The sequence below is a fragment of the Solenopsis invicta genome, chromosome 3 (genome assembly GCF_016802725.1).
Source record: "Solenopsis invicta isolate M01_SB chromosome 3, UNIL_Sinv_3.0, whole genome shotgun sequence".
NCBI lineage: Eukaryota > Metazoa > Arthropoda > Insecta > Hymenoptera > Formicidae > Solenopsis > Solenopsis invicta.
In genome coordinates this window covers 10568952-10588791 of record NC_052666.1, presented here as the reverse complement: position 1 = coordinate 10588791, position 19840 = coordinate 10568952, and the positions used below count along the sequence as shown (strand labels likewise).

Below are 19840 nucleotides of genomic sequence, written 5' to 3'. Positions count from 1 at the left end.
AGAAGGTAAAGTTTGAAATAAAGTACAAAAGAAATTATGAATGTAATTGTACACGAATTTGAAGGTTTCTTTAATAATGAATGCATATTATGATATATTGACATTTTGTTTTAAAAATTACTGTTTCATTAACCGAACATTATCTGTTTTAATAAAAATTTAAAAAAAATGTGTGAAATAATGTAAGGAAGAAGAAAGAAGAATTGTGAGAGTGTAAAATAGGAAAAAAGTAAAAAGTAGAAAGGATTTAAAGAAGACTGAGAATGTAAAGATTTTTAAATAAAGGAATTATAAATGCAATTGAACACGAGTTTGAAGATTTTTTTAATGACCACGTATATCTCAGAAAATAAAATTTCAGAGGTGAACTTTTTATTATGATATCTATAATTTTATAGACATTTACCCTATTAAAAAACAATATCTTTTAAATGTTTTTTAAATATTTAAAAAACGTTATAATAAAAAATAAATATTTAAAAAACATTTAAAAACATTGTTTACTGATAGGGTAATAATAAATCAAATCATATTCTATTTTTATTTATTCATAATCATCAAGAACATGATCTGTCATTTGTAATCGTAAATTCTATTGTTCTTAATCATAAATGTATAATTTTTGAAATTCTTATTATTTATATTTAGTTATATGTAAACATAAAATTAAATAAATGACGCGCGCGTAGCGCGCGCTTGTGTTGTTCTAGTATGTCAAAAAGTCCATGTATAGAAGAAGCTAGTTCTTCAAAAATTAATACAGATAAGCAATTTACACATGTGTACACACACACATGTACACTCTCATGCACACCACACACACATGCACACGTTCCATGTTACAATACCAAATTACGTTTTAATTAAAGTTATATAATTTGAAATTTTTTTATGTTTATTGATAGTATATGATTTTCATAATATCGGAGATGATAGAGAAAAAGATGCATTCGAATTTGGACATTTTAAAATTCATACTGCTAACTCATGTAAGTACTAATTATATTGTTCTGTAATAGACGATGTTCCGAAATTTACGAATCAAAATACTATAGAAAGGTTTTTGAAAAATAAAGTGAAACAGTCATTTAGAAATTTTTATTTCAATCAGTAATTTTTAAGATGTAAAGGCTTAAAGTTGGTCAATCAGAGATCAGATAATTTAGATGTCACCTGTCATATGATCATTGATACACGCGCAATTGATGGATATGTATATTATAAAAGCGTAATTGGTTACTGGCTAGACTTAAACCTTTATATCTCAAAAATTATCGTATAAAATAAAAATTGTTAAATTATGATTTTATTTATCTTTTTGACGACTATATTTGAAATCACGAATTTTAGAACAATTTATATAGTTATATTTTACAAAGAACTTATATAATTACATAGTTATATTTCATAAAGAACTAATTTTATGAAATCTTTCAGCTTTGTCAGATATTCAAAAATTTATTGTTCGAAAAATATTGGATATCGAATTTAAAATATCAAAAATATATGACCTACAAAATATTGTAATAGCAAAATTAGATAATTTACAAAAGCACGTAAAAAGTATGACCGTAGAAAATAAAGCAGAAAAAAAAAATTCTGAAACTAATTATACGGAATTCTTTCCATTAAAAAGCTTAGAAGAGTTAGAGAAATTGGAAAGATTATGGACAATAAAATTAATAGTAATGAATTGGTATGTATTTAAAAAAAATAATTTTTTGAAACTAATAATATACAAAGAGATTTAATCTCATTTATATTTTTTGTAGATTATTCAACTAGCACGAGTAGGTGGAACAGATCTAAAATCACTAACGTTTAATATCTTGCGAAGAACTCTAAGTGATTTTGTTAGAAGTTTGTTCAGTTACGTTGATGGGAAGAAAAAACGCTCCTTCTTTGATTTGTATTTACGGAACATTATAATTGGTAAGTTGAACCAATATTTACTTAAACTAAAGTAATGAGACCCGTATGCACTTATAAAAATGTTTGCTTTTTTGTCATTCTGTCTGTACTGTTCATTAGACATAAAACATGGATATAGAATAATAAGAACGTGTGCAAAGATTTTTATAAGCTCTTTTTCAATAGGATTCAAATAGTTATATGTAGTATTTTATATTATATATGTTAAAAGGAGATACAATAACTACATATTATTTTTATAAAATAATGTACTTATTGTTTGTACCTTAAATATACATAAAATATCTTACATTACTAAATATATGTTACTTTTAAATATTATTACATATTAATGTGTTATAGGCGCAGTGCGAATTTATTTCCCCGAAGCAACTGAACAAGTTATTTCAGTTCCTATTAAATCTTGATTAAGACATGCATCAGAACGTAACGAAAGAAAGTAAGTTTCTTTTTTCATTTCTACGTGAATAAAATGTTATATAAAGTATTATTTAAAAATATATAAAAATACATAAAAATGTAAACGTCATTCTTATGAAATTTTAATTAGTATGAATTCTTTCAGTGTGATTAAAACCAAAAACGTGGAAAATGTTCCGGAACAACATGACCAAGACGAGGCAACTTTATCGGATTAAAGTAAACATTTCTGTTGACATGTTATTTTTGATATATATTCTATTTGATGTATATTCTGTCACGAGTCCCAGAAGCTTCAGTCGGATTTAGACAAGATTTTAGAGCGGAGTTGAAAGAACAATCTCTCATACTTGTGGCAATCAACAATATAAAATAGTAACATACGTAATGATCGAGATGTTTGTCTCATATCTAATTTAAAGTTTTCATTTTCTTTTATCATTAATTTTTCTGGTATTTTTATTTTTTCATACTTAATATCTTCGAACAATTGCTTATAATGGTTTGCCATACTTTTTCAATAGTTTTTTTAATGTTTGTAAAAAAGTATGTCCTTTAATTTATAAGCTAAACGCTTTAGCTAGCGTATTACATAGAATTTATACTACATTGAATGTGTTTGTCAATAACAATTCCATCATGATAGAATAATTTTGCTTTCTCTATAAAGTCTCGTAAAAAATTTTCTAAGTTACAAGATTTTTGTCTGCCATAATGTGCTCCAATAATGAAAACTTGCTTTGATTGTTCTAAGGAACCCAAAATTGGCCACACTGTTGTTGTGAAGACTTAGATAATGGCAATCCATCAATATTTATGGATATTTTTATATCAGTTAGATTTATAGATTTTAATGACAAAATATTTTCACTTGACTTTAATAATCCAAAGTAGTAATATTCTCCTCCAGCACAATGTCTAATATCAGTATTTCTTGGAGTACACAGAAGTGTTCTAGGATCAGATGGGATGTTAGAATGACAATTATCACATGTATACTTGTTCGTAACCGACATAGTTACGGTACGTAAACGACATAACGCCTTTGCTCGGGGCACCGATCGCGGTGACCCCACTTTGCCTTCTTGTCTCGTTCAGGGAAATCCGACGAGTTCCGGGAAAAGAGATGCGTGGGGAGATGAACCGGCAATCGTTCTCGATCATTTTCTTGATCTCACTCCTGCTCCAGATTTCGAAGCGATAACACTCTTGACTTCAACTACACGCGAGCAAACGCAAATTGTACATCGATCTACTCTGGCACTCTGACAATAAATCTTGTTTTTAAGATCTGAATTTGTTGCATGTGTTGCGTGGAAACCCGTTACACTTAACGTCGGCGAGGCAATACTATTAACTCAAGGCAATACTCGCGCTCACGCATACGATTCAATTGTCGTACAATACATTTTGGTCCTTCGAGCCGGATACTCCGGAGAGACAGTGCTAGTAACAATCAAGATCGAGTCGAAGTTGAGGTGGACAGGAGGGCGTTCGCTCGTGGTAATGCAGATAATTTGACCATTCGGAGGGAGGTGGACGAGGCGCTTACTGCCAGGCGTTGGGTTGCAGTGCGGTACATAATCGCGGGTCGCTGAGGACGATTCCGGATTCGAGGCAGCATCCTGAGCCGTGACGTGGCACGCTGGCGCAAGTAGGGTGACAACGCAGCTGGTAAGTCTGTTTGCCTGCACCAATCCATCGCTAATTATAAGTTCAATTCGCGCGAATTCGAGAAAATGCCGATGACCGATCGTAGCCCAACGGCGGGCTTATCTAGCGCAGTGACACCGCGTACAGCATCCGACTTGGCGGCTTATAAACGACGGCGCGGAATGGTGAAGGGCTCGTGCACGCGCATGGAAACGTTTTTAAACGGCATAGATACATTAACCGATAATGCCCGCAAGTAGAAATTCGGCAAGCTCGCTTAGAATCATTCTGGGAGGATTACTGCAAAATACAAACGCAGATCGAAATGATCGATGAGGAGGAAGTGACCGATAGAATCGCGTTCGAAGAGATGTTCTATTCATTGTGCGCGAGATTTCGTCAACTTCTAAACAGCGATAATACATCGGGCGCGCGGAGAGGTTCCACGCAGAGTGCAATAAGAGCCAATAACGAGACTATATCTCATGTACGCTTGCCAAAAATCAATTTGCCTACTTTTTCGGGAAGATACGATGACTGGTTCCCATTTCGAGATACTTTCGTAACAATAATCCATAACAATACATCGTTGAGCGACATTCAACGATTTCAATATTTGCGGGCAGCGTTAACGGACAAGGCACTTGACATTGTAAAACCGTTAGAGATCTCCGAAAACAATTACGACTTTGCGTGCCTCTTAAAGGAGCGTTATGATAATAAACGCGTGATTGTGCAAACTCATGTACTGGCAATATTCGAGTTGCCAGTTTTAACTAAAGAAAATGCGAGTGACCTTCGGCAATTAGTTGACGGGGCTTCTATGCATATTCGCGCGCTAACGGCGTTGAATTGTAATGCCGATAAATGGGATGCCTTACTTATCCACATCATAACTTCGAAATTAGATACAATCACGTCGCGTGAGTGGCACGCGTCATTGCAGGGCTCTGAATTGCCCACATTTAAAGAGCTGATTAATTTTCTTTCGCATCGCAGTCAAATTTTAGAGGAATCCGCGAAAAGAAATTCGGTTTCGTCCGTCCGCTCCGACTCTCGGTCGCAATCACGTTTTAACGTTGGACGGCAAGCATTGCACACGACTATCGAGAGGCGCAAGTGCAACTATTGCGCCAGCGAGCATTTAATTTATTTTTGTAGGGAATTCCTAAAACTGTCGATTAACCAGCGAATCGCGGAGATGCGTAGTAGAAAAATGTGCCTCAACTGCTTACGCAGTCAAAATCACATAGCAACCAAATGCCCTTCTGGCAGTTGTAGAACGTGCAATTTAAAACATAACACGTTGTTACATATATCCAAGAGCGACGGCGGGATTGACGACGCGGGTGCGCCTTCGGCATCGACCGATTCGGCGTCAGCCGCAAGCGGGCGATCAGCTGTCGCGACTCATAGCGCGGTCGAGCGAGGCATTACGGAGTCGCTGCTCTCAACGGCGGTCGTTTACGTATATGATGCGAACGGTGTCCGCCGGACATGCCGCGCATTGTTGGATTCGGGAGCACAAGCGAATTTTATGACAGCCAAATGCGTGAGGTTGTTGGGTTTAAGAACGCGATTCGAGAACATTTCGTTTTCAGGCATGGGCGGTCTCGCATCCGTTTCAAACAAAATGATAGACATCAAGTTACAATCACGATTTAGTGCGTTCACGGCCGAGATCGAGTGCGTCGTGACGGAGCGAATCACAGACAAGCTTCCGTTAAGCACTATTAGACGTGAAACATTTAAGCTGCTTCCCGGCGTCGGGTTGGCTGATCCGCGATTTAACGTGTCATCCGACATCGACTTGTTAATTGGCGTCGATCTATTTTGGCAGTTGATGTGCATGGGGCACATCCGAGCGACAGTCGGTCATCCGAAACTTCAAAAAACACGTCTGGGGTGGATTGTGGCCGGACGCACATGCGTGGGTGCGGCCGGGGACCGGGCTGCGCTCGTTTCACGTGGCAATTGGCAATGCAGAACTACATAAACAAATCGAACGGTTTTGGCGGATCGAGGATCCGGGCAATTCAAATAATTATACCAGGGATGAGCACGCATGTGAAACCCACTTCATAAACAATGTGTCAACCAACAGCAAGGGCAGATACGTCGTGATGTTGCCTATCAAGGGCGACGTGTTGCAGCAGTTGGGAGACTCGCGCGAAATAGCGATGAAGCAATTCTTCGGCCTTGAGAAGCGGCTCCATCGCGACTCAAACATGAGGACTTCATACGTTCAATTTTTGCGCGAGTACCTGGCATTGGGACACATGCGGCTCGTACCTACACATGCGGTCGACAGAGAATCCGTTTATTTGCCTCACCATGGGGTGTTTAAGGGGATCGGCCGTGATGCAAAATTACGCGTGGTATTTGCCGCATCGTGCAAAACCACGACAGGGATTTCTTTAAATGACGCCTTGATGATAGGTCCTACGATTCAGCAGGATTTAATATCAATCCTCATTCGATTCCGCACGTTCGCATACGTTTTCACTGCAGACATAGTTAAAATGTATCGTCAGATACTGATTCACGAGTCGCAACTGCATCTGCAACGGATATTATGGCGCGAAAGTCCGAGTTCGCCGGTCGACACATATGAACTGCTTACTGTTTCATACGGCACGAGCTCGGCGCCGTACCTCGCGACGAGATGTCTTCAGCATTTGGCGCAAAAACATGCTCTCGACTATCCCGCGGGGGCACAATGCGTTCTTCGAAACTTTTACGTGGATGATTTGCTCGCCGGCGCCAATACATTGCTCGATGCGAGGCGCATACGTGACGAGGTCATAGCATTATTGAGACGTGGACGGTTCGAGCTTAGCAAGTGGGCATCGAACAGCCGAGAATTATTACCAGGTATCAGTGACACAGCGAGCATAGAAGTGTCATTGAGCGACAAGGCGGATTCGAAAATATTGGGGGTGGCATGGAGTCCGCTCAGCGACGAGTTTCGTTTTAAATGTAATTACGGCGCGCCAACGAATAATATAACAAAGCGAACAATCTTGTCGGAGATCGCGAGTCTCTTCGACCCGCTGGGATTGCTGGGGCCGCTGACGGTCGTGGCAAAAATGATCATGCAGGATGCGTAGCAATCTCATGTCGGATGGGACTAGGCGTTGCCGCAAGATTTGCATCAGCGATGGCTGGACGTAAAGCGGCATTTGGCGCGCCTACACGAATTGCGTGTGCCACGCTTCGTCGGATTTCGGGCCGACGCGCGCGATTTACAAATACACGGCTTTTGTGACGCAAGCGAGCACGCATACGGCGCGTGCGTATATATGAGAACGCGCGATTCCGACGGGTGCCGCGTACAATTATTAATCTCTAAATCGCGAGTAGCACCGCTTAGAGCGGTTTCATTGCCGCGTCTGGAACTGAGTGCTGCGTTACTGCTGTCTGAATTGATCGAAAAGATTCGCGCATCGATCAGCGTATCGAGCTCAGAGGTGATTCTATGGACGGATTCCACAATTGCAATACATTGGATATCGTCATCGTCCCGTAAGTGGAACGCGTTCGTGGCCAATCGCGTCGGCGAGATTCAACGCCTGACCGAGAGATCGAGCTGGCGACACGTGCCGTCTGCTCACAATCCCGCGGATATCTTATTGCGCGGCGTCGATTTGGCGGGCTTAATAGAATCGGCGATTTGGTGGAACGGCGATTAACTGAGGAACATTGGCCGGCCAAATTGCATGTCGACTTGTCGGGCGAATTGCCGGAACAAAAAAGAGTAACCGCGGCGTTAGTGTCCTTGGAACAATCGATCGTACAAAATTTATTGGACAAGCATTCCGATTTAAACAAGGCATTGCGAATCATCGCTTACTGCCTGCGAGTGGCACATTCGCGGGGAACCCGGCATCAGACGATGTTTATTTCACATCATGAGATAGCAGTCGCTCTGCGTGTCGCCGTAAGATGCGTGCAGAAGCACGCCTGACCAAGGGAATACAAACAGTTGATCGAGGGTCGGAGCGTCGACGGCGGAAGTCGAGTTTTACCGTTAGCTCCGTTTATGGATGAGCACGAAATCATTAGAGTGGGGGGCCGAATACGCAATGCAGCGTTGCCATATGACGCGCGACACCCTGTGCTATTGCCGAAGAGTCACCGATTGACGATTCTGATCATACAGCGAGAACATGTAAGAAATCTGCACTCGGGTCTGCAGGTCACGATGCACGCGGTGCGTCGGCGATTTTGGCCTCTGGCGGCGCATTCAATTGTGCGAAGGGTAATTCACGATTGCGTGACTTGCTTCAAGTGTAGGCCGGCTGCGTCACAGACACTGATGGCAGATCTGCCCGTACAGCGTGTTACGGTCTCGAGACCGTTCACTCACTGCGGGGTGGATTATGCCGGACCGATGTTACTAAAAGAGAGCAGGAGACGCAATGCCAGATTGCACAAGGCATATATTTCAGTGTTCGTTTGTTTTTCGACCAAGGCCGTACACCTTGAAATTGTAACGGATTTGACATCAGAGACCTTTCTCGGAGCCTTTAAGCGCTTCATGTCGCGCAGAGGCAGACCGTCGTGCATGTATTCTGACAATGGCACAACATTTGTCGGCGCGCGTAAACAGATAAAGGAGCTCTATAACTGTATTAACGATCACGATACGCGGCTTGCGATGCAGCGTTTCATGCGAGATAACGAGATTGAATGGCGTTTCATACCACCTCACGCTCCGCATGTCGGTGGGTTGTGGGAGGCGGCCGTGAAGTCGGCGAAATCTCATATTAATCGAGTATTAGGTAACGCGAATCTCACATATGAGGAGATGCAAACCGTGTTATGCGAAGTAGAAGCGGTTTTAAATTCGCGACCGTTGATCCCATTAAGCGATTATCCAAACGATCTGCATTGTATCACACCGGGGCATTTTTTGATTGGTGCAGCGCTATACAGCTTTCCAATTGCAGATCTCACAGAGGAGAATCCGGGCCGACTGCTGCGATGGCAGCGTGTGGAGCAGCTTCGGCAACATTTTTGGAAACGCTGGAGCGCCGAATATTTGCACATCCTAATTAAGCGACAAAAATGGAGGATTAGCAAGGGCCAGCAATTAAAGGTCAGTCAACTTGCCATGGTGCAGCAACCTGGTTTAGGACCGCTGCAATGGTTATTGGGCAGGGTACAACAACTTTATTCGGGCCCTGACGGTGCTGTAAGGACAGCTACACTAAGGACCGCCAAGGGTCAAATAACAAGGCCGCTGACAAAACTGGCCATCCTCCCGATGAACGAGGCATCTGCCGATTAACGCGTGTCACATTCTCAATAGTCTTTAACTTATTTATTTATTTATTGTAATTTATTTGACCAATTTAAACCGAGTAGATCGATCGCGAAATATTGATATTATAATAATCTATTGTATCATTTTGACGAAGCGAATTGTTATATATTGCAGCGCAGCGATTATGTTTTAATTTCCATTTATATTTGCATATTCTATTATGATCGCGATGACTATTCATCTTCGTTGAAGGTATGTCCTTCAAGGGGGGCGGGATGTTCGATACGTAACCGAACGACATAACGCCTTTGCTCGGGGCACCGATCGCGGTAACCCCACTTTGCCTTCTTGTCTCGTTCGGGGAAATCCGACGGGTTCCGGGAAAAGAGATGCGTGGGGAGATGAACCGGCAATCGTTCTCGATCATTTTCTTGATCTCACTCCTGCTCCAGACTTCGAAGCGATAACACTCTTGACTTCAACTAGACGCGGGCGAATGCAAATTGTATATCGATCTACTCTGGCACTGTGACAATAAATCTTGTTTTTAAGATCTGAATTTGTTGCATGTGTTGTGTGGAAACCCCGTTACACTTAACGTTGGCGAGGCAATACTATTAACTCAAGGCAATACTCGCGCTCACGCATACGACTCAATTGTCGTACAATACAATACTTATACCATGTAAAAGATTACGTAGTGCTTGTTGCGAAATGTTTTCTTTGACTGCCCAATTAGCTAGAAATGTTTTAAAATCAATATCTGCAACATCCACATTATTATTATCATTCTCATTATTAATCTAAAAGTCTCTTACTTGTTGCTCAAATAGAAGTTTATTTTCACTGTTTGACACAGAATAAGAACACAATAAAGCTTTTTTTCACGTATTATAGTATACAAGTATTTGATGCTGTATAAATTAATATAAGCGGACTTGGAGTGCGTTTATAAAACACGCATTCATAATCATGAATGAAAGCTGTACATTATAATTTGAACTGGAAAAATCTTCATTGTGTACTTTTAGATTTTTTTTAGATTTAATGTGTTTTATTGAGTTAATTTAATTTTTAAGTTGTACTTTGTATAATTTGCGATATAATGTTAAATTAAGCTTTGATTTATGTGTCGTAAATAATAAAGATAAATGATTTAGATTGAGATATGTGTATTTTTTATAAATAATTTTAATAGTCAATAATCATCGAATATCCTAAAATAATCCTCAAATATCCTAAAGTAATCCTTCATTATCATGAAATAATCCCCAAATATTCTGGTATAATCCGTAAATATCCTGAGATAATCCCAAAATATCCTGAAATAAACCCAAATATCCTGAATAATCCCCAGATATCCTGAAATAATCCCCGTATATCCTGAAATAATCCTAAAGCAGTCCTGAAGTATATGGAATACGTAGGTATGTCCCAATGAATGGATGTCTTTGGGACGCCTGATTAGAATGTCCACAGGATATCTATAGGAAATTATCGGGAGGTCTTTTGATAGTCCTAGGGACGTCCTGTGGACATCGTAGGACTACAACAGGTAGTCCCTACGATATCTTGCTCAAAGTAACAGGACGTCCCGAGGACGTCCCTGTGCTGATAGAGGAGCTGTTCCATGGCAATGGAAGTTAATTGAATAATTTATGAAATACTATTTCAATACATAAAAGTATTTATTATGTTATAAAATATTATACATTTATAGTTTTATTGTATATTTGTCATATAAAAAGTATTAATTACATTAAAAATAGAGAATACAGGTATAAGAGTATAATGAATATAAGGTATAGAGTTAAATAAAATCTTGATTTTTAGACTGTTCTAGTTTAATTTTCATTAATTTTCATTTCTCCTGCATTATAGTATGTGTAATGCGCATATAGTACCTTTTGTCTAATTCTTCTAAGCGTGACTATAAAAATTTGCAGAAATTATGTTCCTCACTTTTCGGTTAATCAATAAATTTAGTTAACAATTCTTCGAATTTGTCTTCTTCACGTTTTGCGTCTTGCGGTTCCACTGATATGCTTCGGCTACGTTTTTTTCTGATATCCGACACAGAAATCCGGACTCAATGGACCTGAACTAAGACAATTTGGCGAAGCTCTCTCAGATATATACGAGGTGTGTTCAAAAAGTATCGCGAATTTTGAATTTTCGCGGGTTACGTATATTCGAATTTCGATCTTTTTGTGGCGTTATGTTGGTACTCATGTCTCTCACTTATGCCGACAAGCTCGGCCATTTTGAATGTTCACTTAATTGTTGACAGCTGCTTTGCTTGCACGTGTTTTGGATCGTCTTCGATTTTTACCTATTCAAAAAAATGGATCAAAGAACCTGTATCAAATTTTGTGTGAAAAACGAAATTAAGTGCGCGGATGCATTCCGAATGTTGAGTGTGGCATACGGAGAAGCTACCTTGGACCGAAGCAACGTTTATCGGTGGTACAAAATGTTCTCAGAAGGCCGAGAAGATGTGAACGACGAAGAGCGTGCCGGACGCCCGAGCACTTCAACAACAGACGAAAAAATTAATGAAGTGTAGAAAATGGTATTGGCCAATCGTCGAATCACCGTTAGAGAAGTTGCTGAGGACCTAAACATATCGATTGGCTCGTGCCATTCGATTTTTATCAATGATTTGGGCATGAGACGGGTCGCCGCGAAATTCGTACCAAAATTGCTCAATTGCGACCAAAAACAGCATCGCATGAACATTGCTAATGAGATGTTGGACTCTGTCCGCGACGACCCAAATTTGCTCCAGAGGGTCATAACTGGTGACGAATCGTGGGTTTATGGTTATGACGTGGAAACCAAAGCTCAATCATCTCAATGGAAGCTGCCGCACGAACCAAGACCGAAAAAAGCGCGCCAAGTTCGGTCGAATGTGAAAGTTTTGCTGACAGTTTTCTTCGATTGCAGGGGCGTGGTGCATCATGAGTTCTTGCCACAGGGTAGAACGGTCAATAAGGAATATTACCTGCAAGTTATGCGCAATTTGCGCGAAGCAATCCGCCAGAAACGCCCGGATTTGTGGAAGAACAAAAATTGGCTTTTGCACCACGATAACGCCCCTGCTCACACATCGTTGCTTGTGCGCGACTTTTTGGCCAAAAACAACACACTAATGATGCCGCAGCCACCGTATTCCCCAGATCTGGCCCCCTGTGACTTTTTCTTGTTCCCTAAACTGAAGAGGCCCATGAAAGGACGACGTTACGCTACGCTTGACGAGATAAAGACGGCATCGAAGGAGGAGCTGAACAAGATAAAAAAAAAAATGATTTTTTGAAGTGCTTCGAAGATTGGAAAAACCGTTGGCACAAGTGTATAATATCTCATGGGGATTACTTTGAAGGGGACAAAATAGATATTCATGAATAAATAAATAATTTTTGAAAAAACACAAAATTCGCGATACTTTTTGAACACACCTCGTATGTTACTGGAGAATTTGATGTTGATGGTTATGGTGATGTGGATAAAAGAAAAGTTGATTTCACAGTTTGTTCTGTAACAGAAGAGAAAAATACATAATAAATATGAAACTTTGTTATCTTAATTTAACAAGTTTTATTTCATAATTGTTTTTATTAGTTTGATACTATTTAATATTTGAAAATTTTGATAGTAATAAGTAATAAGTTATTCATTAGTAACATAATTTTTTAAATATTACATTAATTATAACTTAATTAAAAATTATTAAATAATTACGATTACTTAAAATACAATAATATAAGTATATATAATATACATACTTTGCATTATTGATTCACAAGGTTGCAAAGATAAAGTTGATGAAGTCACAATTGGCACAAATTTGGATTTTCCTTGATTGACAGATTGATTGAAATTGTCCGTCTTTGTAAATCTACTTAGATTGCTATGGGTTCTGCATTACATAAAAGTAAATATATATAAATAAGAGATGTCAATAAAAGTGTTTCAATTAAACGATAAATTTTTGGAGGTAATCAGTTATAATAATAACGTCGAATAATTAAATTATCAATTTACTTTCTAAATTCCATTGATGACACAAGAAATTCCATTTGATGATAAAATTTCCATTTGTTTTTCTTGACAGCTGCGCTGCCACTGGAAACATACATTTTTATTTCTTGTTGTTTCCGACGGAATGTATCCCGAAGGTTTTTCCATTTCTTTTGTAATATTTTTGAATCTACACCTGTGTCATAAATAATTAATACTGCATATGCGTCAAAATTTTATAACTTATAGAATTTTTTTTTTGTTGACACAAACTTAATAAATAAAAAATGTATTTACCAAGAGTTACAGCTACTTCTTCCCATGCTCGTTTTGTAACATCAGGTCCTCTGAGTCGCACATCTAATTTTTGATCCCAAAGGCAAGGTTTATCACGAATTTCTGAGATAAGAATCTCCTCTAAAAGTTCTGAATTTTCAGAAACTTTACACGTTGTGTTCTTTGAAAATAAAATTAATTAATTAATGTATATAGCCATAATATATACTGTCTTCTTACGAATAACAATTAAACAATTAATTTATAATAAGCTAAATACTTACATCAATAATTTTTGCATTTTCCAAATTAATACTCGAATAATTTTGGTCCTCAGAACCCATTTTCAGTTTTATGTATGCTTACAATACAACGCTCACCGTTCATTTCTAATTTGTGTCTCACTTGAGACTCGCGGTCAACCTGGCGGTCAGGAATTTTGAGGTTAATTAACGCAGAGGCTCACCGTTCAGCTGTGTTTTTTGGTTAGGTTGCCGTCGTTTTCGCGCGTCGAGAGCGATGAAAATTGGAACTTGGCCAACATTGTGAGCGACGTCGCACAAAGTCTTGGGACGGATGTGACGTCGGAAAAAGCAGAGCTCTCATTGGATATCGCTTATCGCTTGTCGCTCGTCGCCCATCGTATTCAGCATGCGAAGCCCATAAGTGTTGACGGCGATTGACGACGAGATGATCCCCGAGATCTTGGGAAGGCGTCTTCGTCATTGTCCTGCGTCCTTGAAGAGGACGTTCATCAATCTCGAAGGTGAATTACACATCAACAATTGATTAACAATATACATTATTGCTTGCTTACTTCTCGTATAGTATGTTGTAAAAAATTTTGCAAGAGAGAGAGAGAGAGAGAGAGAGAAAGTTAAATTTAAGTTGAAACTGTTCTCTCTCAAAGGATTACACTAAAATTGCCTCGATTTATTAAACATTACATTTTATAAAGTTTATAATCTGATTTATATTATTTTTATATTATTTTACACTTCAATGCGCTTTGATCACTTATGACATATATAAGTAAAATTTTTAATTAAAAGCTTCAGCAATAAAAGGAAGATAACCAACTCAGCATTTTATGATTAAATAATAATCGGCTACCTTCCTGTTATTGCTAAAGTTCTTAATTGAAATTTTAACCTATATGTGCTAAAAGTGAAATCACTGAGATCAAACCGAAAACTCAGTGAAATGTAATGTTTAATGAAATTGAATAAAATATAAATAATGTACTGTTGAAACTATTTAGAATTTGTACTCTCGTGCCTGAGCCTAGTGGCCTGATGGTTCTAAGATATGCCATCTCTAAGCTATTGTGTTCAACCCTTTTTTTTTATGTATCTCTGTGCGCATTTTGTTAGTTGAACACCGACCTTGTAACGGTTGCGTACATGTAACGGACGTATTGCACGTATATTAATAGAATGCCAATTGTTAAATAAATATCCATAGAACCTTAACAGGTTATGGGCCCAGGGCGCGTGAGTGCATAATATTTTGTGAACAATTGGCATTTTTGCGTTGTATTTTGGATAAAACTAAACATTTTTCCTGCGTACGCGTCGTGTGAAACACGTGGTCGAGCTCAAGATGGCTAGTGATGAGATTTCGCTACGTAACATCGTGAAGTTCAACGGTACGAATTTCCAACCGTGGAAATTCTAAATGAAAACATTGTTCGATTACAATGATTTATCGGCTATTGTCGAAGGAAGTGAGATGCTTCCTGAAGAAGCTACAGGCGCAAATGCGGCGGCGAGAAATGCCGAGCGCGTGGCCTGGAAAAAGATGGACGCAAAGGCGCGCTTCCTCATAATTACGGCGTGTGACGAGATACAAATGGAGTATCTTACAGTGTGTGATACTGCTCATGATATGTGGAAGAAATTATCGACGATCCACGAATAGCGATCATCAACGAACAAGATGTCGTTATTAGAGGATTTCCATGGGTACGCGATGGAGCCGGGCTGCACTATGGCGCAGCACGTGGCGCGTGTGCAAAATCGTGCCTTCCGGCTACGTGATATCGGGAAGGAGATCGACGACGACACGATCATGGCCAAAATTACGTCGACGCTACCGTCGAAATATTGTGCTTTTAAGACCACATGGGCCAATGTTCCGGAGAGTGCGCAGACCATCTCAAATTTGCTTGATAAATTACTACAAGAAAAAAAGAATGAACTCAAGGAGGAACAAATCAGTGAAGGGCTCGCTGCTATGATGGTCAATCCAGCGAAAGGCACGAGGGGTAACGCGGAAAATAAAGGCGGGAATAAGGGCAAGCAATTCAAGAAAGCAGGGAAGAAAGGAAATGCTAGATGTTTCCGATGCTCTGAAAAGGGACATTTTGCATGGGAATGTCCGACGAAACCGAAGAAGAAGCCTGCTGAAAATGGCGGTGCTTCCGGTAGTGCATCGAGTGGCTCTGGTGCAGCGTGCGCGTTCGCGTTCCCGGCCATGTTTGATCATGAGAATATGGCGTCGGAAGACACGTGGTTTTTGGACAGTTGTGCATCACTACATTCCACGTTTCGTCGAGAGTGGATCAGAGACTATAAAGATGGAGCACTTGAGAACATAAAGGTGGGCAACGACGGAATTTGTCCTGCGAAGGGATATGGCTACGTCGAAATAATGAAATGCGTCGATGGAAAATACGAAAATGCTCGCATCGATAATGTGTTTTTTGTGCCGACTTTGCGTAGGAACCTTTTGTCTGCGGGACGCTTAACGGACAAAAACATATGTGTGACTCTCACGGAAAGGAAAGCGGAACTAATGCACAATGGCGTTAAGGTAGCTGAGGGTGTGAAAGCGTCGAATAATGTGTATTGCTTAGCGTTTAAGACTATTCCTTGCAGCGAGGCGAATGCTGCAGAGTGTAATTCAGATTTAAAGACGTTACACGAGAGACTCGGACATGTGAACGTTGGGACTATTGAGAGGATGGTCAAACACAAATTATTGCCGTCGGTCAATCTCAAGGAGGTAAAGTCATTCTTTTGTGAACTATGTCAAATGGGAAAGATGCATCGAAAATCATACAAATCGACCGAGGTTGGACATGATACTAAACCAGGTGAGGTCATACACAGTGATGTGGTGGGACCAGTGGAAGTTGAGTCAATTGGTCGATCGCGCTGGTATGTAAATTTTAAAGACGATGCTACTGACTTTCGTGTGATTTGCTTTATGTAAAATAAATCTGATGTATTTGAAAAATTTAAAATATTTGAAGCTGCGGTGCGAAATCGCTTCGGAAGATCTATTAAAGTACTTCGAACGGACCGAGGTCGCGAATACGTCAACAATGAAATGAAAAGATACTTGGAGAAGAAAGGTATTGAGCATGAAGTGACAGCACCGTTTACTCCTGAGCAAAATGGCAAGGCGGAGCGTGATAATCGGACGATTGTCGAGTGTGCGCGTACTCTTCTCCACGCGAAAAATCTACCGAAGATCATGTGGGCAGAAGCAACGGCTTATGCAGTATATATTCTCAATCGTATTGCTAATCGGAAGGACAGAGATGTGTCACCTTACGAGATGTGGACTGGAAAGACACCAGATTTATTGAAATTGAAAACGTTCGATTCCGATGCATATATACATGTTCCAGGTTTATTCCGTAAGAAATTTGACTCAAAAGCTCAAAAGGGGATCTTTGTAGGTTTTCAAGGCGAATCAGGGAACGCAAGAGTGTATCTGCCAATAACGAGAACTATCAAGGAGTCAAAAGACGTGACGATACACGAGAAAGATGTTCCAGTGAGCGACAAGGAGGCGGCGGAAGTACAAGTAAAAATTCCGATTAAAGAGGATGTTGGTCCTATGATGGAACAAGAAGTTCAAGGAGCAACTATGCTAAAAGAGCTTCCGATGATTGAAGACGAACAGGCTAAGAAGGCGCATAAGCTCTTGATGAAGGAAGCAGCGAGTGAAGATGTACGGCGTTCGCAACGGGAACGCAGAGCACCGGTTCGCTATGAAGCGTGTTGGGCAGCGATTGAGGAGCCGAGAACATTCGTCGAAGCTATGACGGGGCCAGACAGTGAGAAATGGGAGAGAGCAGTAGAAGAAGAACTACATGCACATGAAGAAAATGGTACGTGGAAAATCGTGAAAGATGTTGGGCAGAAGACGATAACATCCAAATGGGTTTTTAAGGTCCAAGATTTAAAGGACGGCCGGCGTTACAAGGCTCGTCTTGTCGCACGAGGTTTTATGCAGACACCGGGAATAGATTACAATGAGACGTTTTCACCGGTGGTACGTTACGACTCGTTGCGGGTGTTGCTGGCGATGGTGGCACAGCACGATCTTGAATTAGTACAATTCGATGTCAAAACGGCCTTTTTTGAATGGAAGGCTGAAGGAGAATATTTACATGAAGATTCCAGATGGTCTCAAAGTCGAGGACGACGAGAAGGACTGCGTTGAAATTGAAAAAATCGCTCTATGGTCCTGAAATTGAAAAAATCGCTCTACGGGCTGAAGCAAGCGTCGAGATACTGGAACGAGACGTTCAACGAATTCCTGTGTAATTTCGAATTTGTGAAAAGCCAAGCAGATCCGTGTGTATTCAATGGTCGCGTCAAAGGCAGTGCGGTGATTTTAGCTCTGTATGTAGATGATGGGTTAATTTGATCAAAAAACAGTGACGCTATAGAATATACGATTAAGGCTTTAAGTGATTTTGTAACCATAAAGATTCTAGACGTGAGTAATTTTTGCGGGATGCAAATATATAGAGACTCTAAGAATGGAATTGTGTTTGTAAATCAAGAAAAATACATTGAGAAAATGTTGGAATGAATGTGTGCAAGAATGTGAGCATACCGATCGATAAGGCTTCGATAGACGGTGTTCACGGCGGAGATACGAATGATTCTTCTAAAATTCCATATCGCGAGGTAGTAGGATCGATAAGGTTTATAGCGGTTGTTAGTCGACCTGTCATTGCATTCGCGACGAGTTTTGTAAGTCGATTCTTGTCAAACTACAATAAAGCGTGCTGGGATGCGGTGAAGAAAATTTTGCGTTATCTATCGGGTACGAAAAGCGTAAGCATAATGTATCGAAAAACCAAATTCGATGTGCCTGTGAGCTATAGTGACGCGGATTATGCCGGAGACTCTGAAACGGGCAAGTCGATGAGTGGTTGCATGAGTTCTAGCTGGGGGTCCAATGATTTGGTCCTCACGTAGACAGGATTGTGTTGCTCTAAGCACCACTGAATCTGAATTTATAGCGGCGAGTGAAACAGTGAAGGATATCGTGTGGTTGCAGAAATTGCTGACCGATATCGGGTACGAGCATAGAATGCCGGTCGACTTGCGGATAGACAATCAGGGTGCTATGAGACTCGCAAAGAATCCCGAGTTCCATAAGAGAACCAAACATGTTCACGTTAGATATTGTTTCATACGTGACATGTGTGAAAAGAATATTGTAAACGTGACATATATTAAAAGCAAGGACAGGTAGCTGATATTCTGACAAAACTTTTGGCGCGTGTCAGATTTGAATACCTGCGAGACAGAATGAATGTGAGAGTGAGAGAGTCAAATTCTGGAGAGAGTGTTGAAACTATTTAGAATTTGTACTCTTGTGCCTGAGCCTAGTGGCCTGATGGTTCTAAGATACGGATGTCATCTCTAGGCTATTGTGTTCAACCCTTTTTTTTGTAACGTTGCCGATTTTCTCTCGCGCGGACTAGCTCGTCGGAGTGGTGCGATTGAAAGGGCTCGCGCGGGAAGCGGAGGAAAGAGTCGGACGTGCGTAAATAATGAGTCGGAGGTATGTGCGTGTGCTAGAGTTTTACACGTGCTTTTTATTTTACAACGTTCGAACGGGTACAGATGCTTGTTGCGCGCGGACGGACAAAATACAGGAATTTAGAACGGCGCGCGGACGGACAAAATACAAGAATTTAGAATGGCGCGCGGACGGACAAAATACAAGAATTTAGAACGGCGCGCGTACGGACAGATTTCGGTGAACGCGGCTATTTACAGTTTTCAGTATGTACAGATGCTTCGCGAGGTGTCGCCAGGCGACGGGACGCGAGCGATGCTCGGATGCGGGCGCGGCTTTCCCGCGGTGTCGCGACGCGCGTAGGGCGGAGCTTCGCGATGTGATGTGGCAACGCGCGAATCGGTAGGGCGACCGCGGCCGCGTGCGGGCCGATGATGATGGCGGCTGGGATGCCACGAAACGCGCCGAGTACCTCGGCCGAAACCCCGTGTCGGC

The 19840-nt window shown here is 40.5% G+C and overlaps 3 protein-coding genes across 3 annotated transcripts; all 3 read left to right on the top strand.

Annotated features, from left to right (window-relative positions):
- Nucleotides 1-4330: 4330 nt before the first annotated feature.
- LOC105203691 lies at nt 4331-6001 on the top strand. Its single transcript, XM_011172569.3, has one exon. The coding sequence runs from the start codon at nt 4331-4333 to the stop codon at nt 5999-6001; it is 1671 nt and encodes a 556-aa protein (XP_011170871.3).
- A 127-nt stretch (nt 6002-6128) lies between these two features.
- LOC120357371 lies at nt 6129-7115 on the top strand. The gene has a single exon (XM_039447552.1). It carries the CDS (start codon nt 6129-6131, stop codon nt 7113-7115), a length of 987 nt encoding a protein of 328 aa, XP_039303486.1.
- Nucleotides 7116-8047: 932 nt separating this feature from the next.
- LOC105203984 lies at nt 8048-9298 on the top strand. The gene has a single exon (XM_011172949.2). It carries the CDS (start codon nt 8048-8050, stop codon nt 9296-9298), a length of 1251 nt encoding a protein of 416 aa, XP_011171251.2.
- Nucleotides 9299-19840: the final 10542 nt, after the last annotated feature.